Source organism: Crocodylus porosus, unplaced genomic scaffold, assembly GCF_001723895.1.
Source record: "Crocodylus porosus isolate Cpor-Errol unplaced genomic scaffold, CroPor_comp1, whole genome shotgun sequence".
Classification (NCBI taxonomy): Eukaryota; Metazoa; Chordata; order Crocodylia; family Crocodylidae; genus Crocodylus; species Crocodylus porosus.
Window position 1 is genome coordinate 38,484,338 of NW_017728949.1, and position 8,449 is coordinate 38,492,786.

Genomic DNA, 8,449 nt, shown 5'->3' on the forward strand with positions numbered 1-8,449 from the left:
CCCAAAAATCTCTATCAGTGCACTCCTACCTATAAAGGGCCCCAAATTATTCTCTTGTCCAGGGCCCCAACAACCCAAAGGACACCACTGGCCTGAGGAATACTTGATCTCAATGAGAGATGCTGAAGTAAAATATACGAATCCTTGATGTTACACTTTCAGTATGTCGTGATCTAATTACTAATGCAGGCATACCATATTTATTTCAAACTTACTAAAATTCTAGAGACTAAGTGATACTGCCTGACTTACATAGAAAAAGACTGCTGTGAATCATTGTATATGTTGGTATGATCATAACATTTAATCTTCAAAACTACTTGTTGGAAATAACATCAGACAATCAGGTGTATTAAAAACAATCAGGTGCACCACTCATTAAAATAAAATAGAACAAGAAACACTTACCTTGTTGTTCTACCTCTGCACTTACAAAAACACGCATACCCTTCCCTACGGTAACTTAGATCTTCAGATCTTCAAAGAAATGTTTGTCAAACCATTTTTTCATCGAACAATTGTATTAATAAATATTTTAAGACCTACATCAAAACAAGATCTGCAAAACTCAGATAGCAAATGAAATATAGAAGGGTCTTCTTTTCTTCTTTTCCCTTCCACAGAAAACTTGCATTATATTGGATTGGACCTCATAAAATTTCATCTTACACAAATTTACCTCACAGAAAAAAATGAATCTGTAACTTATTTATGATTGCTATATAAAAATCCTATGTTTTACATCTTGCACATATGTGAAATTAGATATAGTTTTTTGGAATAATATGAAACCCTTTTATATAAAAGTATTCCATATGCTTATAAAGGTAGGAGAGCAAATTTATAGAGCTGGAGGAGCCTGGTATAACTCAGTTGAACTCAGTAGTGTTTACCTGTAATATAGTAACTATGTAGAAAAAAAATAATCCAGGAAATACTATTGTGGCAAAGGAAATATTTATGTAAGCCCATTTTCATCTGTGCTGAGTCCATCTGAGTTGCTCGAGGGCTGGCCCAGCTCTGTAAATATGTGATCCTAAATATCCAAAATATTTCAAAATACAAAAAAGATATGTGATTTCACTGTATGCCAAAAAATGTCAAAATGCCTTTTGTTAGATAGTAACCCATGAATGCTTGAAGTGTGCTTTTAGTTAGAGTTTGTTCGTCTGAGTTCAGGATATATCACACATTCCTTCATCTGCTTAAATAAAATTACTCATTTCTTAACAAAAAAATCATATGTCTAATAGAGCAGTGTCTTATGCTGAATTTCACGTAGTACTTCCTTCTGATTTTAGTGAGCAGTTCACATGTGTAGATACTTACAAACACTGGACCTTTGCCATATTAGAATATCACTTAGTAAGATATGCCTCTGTCTTGGCTGGGGTAAGTCTTTCTTCTTGGCCTTCTCTCAACTCTCTTCAGATTCAAGAATCACTTACCTTGAGGTATCTTGTGCCAATATTTATAAAAAATAAAGCAAAGGAAGTGAAGAATTAGTTGAATTAAAAGTAGATCACAGTATTTCATACCATGGCCTATTACCTCAAAGCAAGAAGGAGATATTATAGTTACAGGTATCATTTATGTAGGAAATCTCAGTTTCTCCTTCTGACCATATTCCTCAGTTCCTCCTGAAACTGCCTTTTTTCCTCCCAGAAAGTTCCCTGCTCATTTCTTACTTTATTGTCTCTTTCTGTTTGGTTGTTTTTCAAAGCCAATCTCAGATTAATTTTTTTAAGAGGCCCTTGCTTCAAATCTGTTTGATGGATTTTAACATCACAGTAGCAGAGAGTGGATGCCGAAAGGGAGAGTGAACAGGGTATGGCCAGGGTTTTTTATACTGTTCCTCTCCTACTTGCAGCTTCCAGGTTCAAATCAGTAGTCAAATACCATGAGGTTTCTGAGGCAAGGCCTTTGGGTTCTTTATATATTTGGTAAGGTTCAAGTAGAAACTTTTCCCAGCAAGTAGTTAGTATTAAAATTGCTTGCTATTTTCATGAAAATAATCTTCTTGAACTTTTACTTGAAAGGCCAACATGATGTGAGCAAGGTGGATTTGTAAATGTTTTCATACTGAAGTCCTCCATGACTTTATTACTGGAACTTCAGAAGGCTGTAAATAACTAACTAGATACTATATCAATGGCTAAAATTCTCATTTTTTATATCCTAGGCTGACCAGATTTCTGGCTTTCACATAAGGTCTGTTCTTTGTGTTCCTATATGGAATAGCAATCACCAGATAATTGGTAAGATACTCCTCATAACTGTTTGTGTCATTATAGTGCTAATGTAAATTTAATTCTGTCTTAATTCTGTAATCCTTTTTCTTCTTTTCCACAGTTGAATATGTTAAGAATGAAGGTTTTTTGAACCCAAAAGCTTGCTTGTTAATAATTATTTTCCAACTATTTAAGTTGGTCTAATAAAAGATATCAGATTCATGCAAAGAACATTGTCTGCCTAATACTTAGGATGCATTTTAAGTATAGGGGAAGAAATGTTTTGACTTGGATACTGTATGGATTTCTTTTTTAAGCTTTCCAGTTTCTTCATTGTTATCTTACTTGTAATAATAATCCATTTCCTGAAACTCGAAGTGAAAGAGAGACAACCTGGTAGGTTTTTCTGACCGTTTTCATTCATGTTTCCACATAGATTGGGCAGCTATTGATTTTATCCAGTCATGCTCACAGTTTTGACCCTGTGGGCCAGACAAATGGCACAGGGTGAGTCCATGAGCCAGATGAAGATCCCTTCTGCCCATGCCTGCCCTGGATTGGCCCCAGTCACCCATGTCAGCTCCATGTGCTGGGATCAGGCCCAAGGGTACTGGCCCCCTTCCACCTGGCTGGAGCCCATCCCAGCTGGGTGGAGGCAGCACAGGGCTTTCTGCTGCCTCTGCCTACCCAATATTGGGTTCCAGGAGCCCCCTGCCACCTCCACATGCTGGGATCAGGCCCCATATTGCTTGCATGCCAGATCTAGCAAGCAGAGCCATGGCTCATGGGGCTCCATACAGGAGCTATCGGGATCCCCTTGGAGGCTGGATGACACCACACTGGGGGCTGGATCTGGCCCATGCACTAGTGGCTAATCACCCCTCATCTAACCCAACAAGGTCCTTACTGTCTTCTCTCAGGATCAGACATACAACTGCTTGATTTTATACACAAAAAGGTAGGTCTTTGAAAAGTTTGAGCTAGGTCCTCAACTTGTATAAATTGTCATAGCTCAGTTAGACAATGGTCTTACAACAATTTACACTAGTTGAGGACACAACCATATGCTATGACACCTAGTTGATGACACTGGGGAGTGTACTCCACGGAGGGAACTTCTTATACCATATGACTATGTTCTCTGTGTTTGCTTAACCAAAGTAAATGTGCTGATTGTAATTTATAAAAATATGGCTTACGTCCCTTATCTAGTGTGTATCCATCCAAAGAAGCTGAAGAAAAATTCTGTATGCAAAATACTGAAAACATTACAGTATTTTTATTTGGGTATACAGTAGATGAGTACAACAGAAGGAAGAGAATTTTGCGAACAGAGTTTTGCAAAGGAATTCAATATTATTAGTTTGGAGCCAGTAGCTTTGAATAGATTTTTTTTCCTTCAAGTTGCTTAATAGAATTATGCGTTAAGTGACTAAACAAATAGTTGGAACAGTCATGGGGGAAAGAGACTTGTATGTAGGTCATAGTAAATTAGCCAAGTTTTAGCCACTGATTCAGCAAATTTACATTCGTAACTTGAAGTCCCTGAGTCCTTGATATTTCATAACTGCTCCTAGTTTGACAGCTGCTTAAGAAGCTTAAATACCTCGCTGAATTTGGGCCTTAGTTTTCCATGCAAAACATTATATGCAATACTGTGTAAAGTAGCAAATACGGCACTTGCACAGTGAAGAAAATCCCTAAAAGTAATATATTCCCTGGATAAAGGAATCACAATAAATCATCAATGTTTCAAATATGAACATTTATTTATTTTTTCCATCATGAATGTTTGAAGTTTTGTTTTTCAGTGAAAACATATTTTAATTATTGGTAATGGACAGCAATTTCTGCATGATGAATTTTATATACATATATTATAACCTTTTTTATTTGTTTAAAGGCGTAGCTCAAGTGCTGAATAGGCTTGATGGGAAGCCTTTTGATGATGCTGATCAGAGACTATTTGAGGTAAGAAGTACTTCATTTTGTACTAACAGTCTATTTTATCAGCATAAGTTCTGTGCACCTACGGTACAAATAGCCATTGTTTTGTTGCCCCATCGGCTGGTGGTGTCCCATCAAAGCTGTTGAACAGCACAAACAGATGTTACCAGGACTGTTGTCCTGTACAGTCAGGCCCCTGCCATTCCCAGGGCTTTAGAGGCCCAACCCAGGCATGGGTTTCATGCTACTGAGCCCCAACTGAGGGTGCACAAGTGGGGAAACCACCATGGGGCTTCCCTGGCCTGCAGATACCTACTCCAGGAGTCCCCTGAAGGGGATTCCTGGGGCACACATTTCACACTGCAGCATCCCAACCCAGGTGCACATCTGCAAGCTGGGGAATCCTACAGGGCATTTCCCAGGTCATGCAGTAATTGAACAGTTGTCCTCCCCTTTAAAGTTTAAATGGCTTTGTGCTGCCATTAAATTGTTTCGGGAGGCACAAGGGCAACATCTGCTTGCATCCTGGCTTTTCTATAAACACAAACAAATAAGAAAAGGCATTATAATTGTCTTTTATGTAATTTCACTTAAATTGGATAATCATTAAACATCCTCACTGGTATCTTTTTTTTAGATTATTTTTATCTAGGTCAGAAGCTGTATAAAAATGACAGTAATAAGACCATCAAATTGGGGTTTTATCATATAAAAAATCTCTATGGCTAAAGAGGAAAGGAATGATATTATTAAAATTAACACTTGCTTAATAGCCCCTTAGCCCTGAAGGAAAGGAAGGCAATGGGATATCAACAGTAGTCTGGGGCCCCGCTGTGGCAGAATAGTGGATTGATAGCAACTCCTCACCAGGTTAAAACAATTGAAGATGTGAACTGTGTGTGTTATTGCTAGTTGTTCCTCAAGGCATGAAGTCAGGGGTGTAAAATATACTACTAGCAGGTTAGATCTGGCCCACCAAACAATTCTTTCTGGCCTGCTGGACTTATAGTTGTTCAGAGAATTGGGGGCATGGTTAGTGGTTGGGTTTGGCTTGCCACAGAATCCAGGGACTTGAGGCTCCAGTAAATATGGCCATTGGTGGCCGGGGGCAAAGGAAGGGCTTTGCCAACACCTCCCTTGCTTGCCTGATCCACTGCCACTTGCTTGCCTCCACCAGAGCAAGTGCTTACTTGATGTGCAGACCCTTGTCCCATGATGCACAGTAGCCACTGCCACTGTGGTAGCTACATCCACTGCCACCACCACTGGCACCCCTTCTGCATGAAGGATCTGGCTAAGTTAGAAGTTGCAGCCAAACTAAACAACATCCTTGGTATCTCATCTTTCTTCTCTCATGTCTGAGACAACAACCTTCAGATAACATATCTCTGCCATAAACACAATTATCATACATTTCTATAATTTTATATTTGTTTCTAGTTTGGTTCTCATCCTGTTCTTCGAAATAACTAAATCAGCATTCATTTTGTGTTGGTAATTTAATTTAATTCTTTTCTTCTTGTTAGGCTTTTGTTATTTTTTGTGGCCTGGGTATCAACAACACAATAATGTATGACCAGGTGAAAAAATCATGGGCAAAACAATCTGTGGCTCTTGATGTAAGTATTTGATAAAAGCAGTTGCTCTCCATAAACCATTCTTGTCATATATGAAGGACTGCTCTAGTACAGAAGTTTTCACAGCAAACTTTGTAGTCAATCATTTTCTAAAAATCCCCTGCTGTCCACTCCAAATTCTTGTTCCTTTAGAAAAACATTGCAAAGAGGCTTACTTCAAGGAATATTAATTGTAATGGGCACAGTTCTCAGCTTAAGTAAGTTTTCACAAGGCACACACAGCAGATAGGTATTGAACCCTAATCATATATGTCTACAGCCATATATTTGAAATGTGAATTCATAGCAGTAAGAAAGAATGTGGTCCAAGTCTTGAAGAGCTTATAATAGTATAAATCAAATGAACCCCCCACCCTAAAATGATGTCAAAGACCAGGATAGTGAAAAGAGACACACAATTTAAAAAATATATTGTGAATGAAGCTGATAAATTCCCACTTAATTCTCTATAATGGTTCAACAACATTGAAAGACTATTCTCTTTTAAATTCTATAACTAGAAAGAGGAATTGCATAAAATGTTTACCAAAGACTGCTCAAAGATGTTTTTCCCAATTAGAAGAGAGCTTTAGAAATTGTCTTATAAACTTAGCTTGCTCCACCTGAAGTGGACTGGGATATGAATGAAATTTTAGGTAGCCTAGAGTCTCTCTGACATTCAAAAGAACTGTAAACTCTTTCAGTCAGTTTTAAAACACTTAGAATATTGCATAATTATGGTGTATACTTCATCTTGAAATGTGGAACCATTGCTATTACAGCCATGAAATGAGTCTTGTTTTTCACTGGGGAACAATGATTTTTTGTCATTATCCATTGAATATATATTTTAAATATATAGTCTTATAAATCAGAGGCTTTTACAGAGACTTTGTATTTTGTAAATGATGTCGTATTCAGGAACCTTACCCCTGCATCTTTAAAGCGGTGCTCAGTTTTTAGGCCTGAGAGTTTCATTAAAGTTATCATCATGATTCAAAACATGCTGTTTTGAAAAAAGATGGCTGGTTGAAAAGGCTATTAATGACTATACTGCAAAACAAGTTTTTTTTTAAATTCCCAGGCTTACTGTTTTATTAAAAAATATGAGAAATGTATTAGTAAAAGAAAGTAGTATAAATCATTGAGTAGGTTTTGGCTTAGTTTATTGTTTTTATTATGTGTCATATTTAAAAATACCCCAAATGTATCTGAAGATTATATTTTTCTTGTATTTCATGTAATCTGTAATTCTGTTATACTTTTTACAGTCTGGTTTTATACAATCATGAGAAACCATTGCTTAAACTGTAGTTTAATACTTAATATCTATCTGGTATCCTGTCTTTCTGAAGTCTGTGATCATTTAATACTAAATTTTTGAATAGGCACTTGCACATTCTACTTATAATAATATAATTTGAAGAAGTTTTGGTCAAAGGAAACATAATTTCCAAGAATATCCTGGATTTCACATATGATTAATAACATGATTTGAATAATTTGAATAATGTACCCATCTTTTGAAAATGTAACTCCACTAATTTTATGCAACATTACAACATCTACAGGTATGCGATTCCTCAGTAAGAACAGCAGAAGTTTGTCTGAATACAGAAGTAAAAGTCAGCATCAGAAAACAAACATACACAGAGTGCTTGGAATTTGTATGCAAACCTGGAGATATTTCTTTGCCCCTGTGGTCTCTGTTCAGCAAAACACTGAAACATAGGCTTAACTTTTAAATCCTTTTGAAAGCAATGGCAGTATTTGGCTTCTTAAATTTAAGCATACTCATTTCAGCATTTGTATTTACATAATGCATAATCGGCATTTATGTTTATACTGTATATACCTTAAAGAAAGTGCAAATCCTCTTCTGTATTTGCAGTCAGAATAGTTAATTGGTGTTTGCAATGCAATTGGCAATACAGTTGGCTGATTAATATGGAATTGCATCTTGGATTGAATTCTTTTCCATGAGAAGAGAAACAAGCTATGTATGACAAATACAGTGTGCAGCCAGGTGCAAAATAAATAAAGTTTAGATAGGATATGAAAATCCATTATTTAATCAATAGAATTAAAATACAACTACTTTCTTGGAAGATATACAGGGACTACTTGTCTTATGGTATAGATGTCAGTAATGGGAAAGTGAATGGCAATCATAATTTACTGTTGAGGCATCCTTTCCTTAAATCAGAACAATGCAGTTTACTCATCTAGGTAGACCTACAAAATGACTTGGATATCAGATGAGGTAAGGCATTTTGATATAAACTCTAAGGAGATTCACATCCAAATATACAGGCACTACTTCTTATATAGAACACTTTTAGCAGTACCTAAAGCCCCTGGCTCACATTCATTAAATGGCATGACAGGATCTGATCCCTAGTCCCAACAGTTGTGTCTCCTGCCATGCCATATATGGGAATAAATAATGAACTTTCAATATGGCAAAAGATTAACCTTAGGGTCCTATACTGGGTAAGTGGTGTTTAATGTAATTATTATAATGTAATATAATTCTTGAGGAACATGAATAAAGTGTGAGGAGATAATATTTGGAAATGATTAAAAAAAAGATTCAGAATAATAAAAACCAGACAGTTGTGAGAAAATGGAGGGACCTAACAAGTATAAATGAGC

General features: G+C 36.5%; 1 protein-coding gene across 1 annotated transcript in view; it reads left to right on the top strand.

The window, feature by feature from the left end:
- Nucleotides 1-8,449, top strand: part of PDE11A (phosphodiesterase 11A) — a 254,387-nt gene that overhangs the window by 147,236 nt on the left and 98,702 nt on the right. Inside the window, exons 7-9 of the mRNA XM_019554498.1 lie at nt 2,183-2,258; nt 4,135-4,202; nt 5,705-5,797. Of these exons, the coding sequence (XP_019410043.1) occupies nt 2,183-2,258; nt 4,135-4,202; nt 5,705-5,797 (237 nt within the window). The remainder of the gene's footprint in view (nt 1-2,182; nt 2,259-4,134; nt 4,203-5,704; nt 5,798-8,449) is intronic.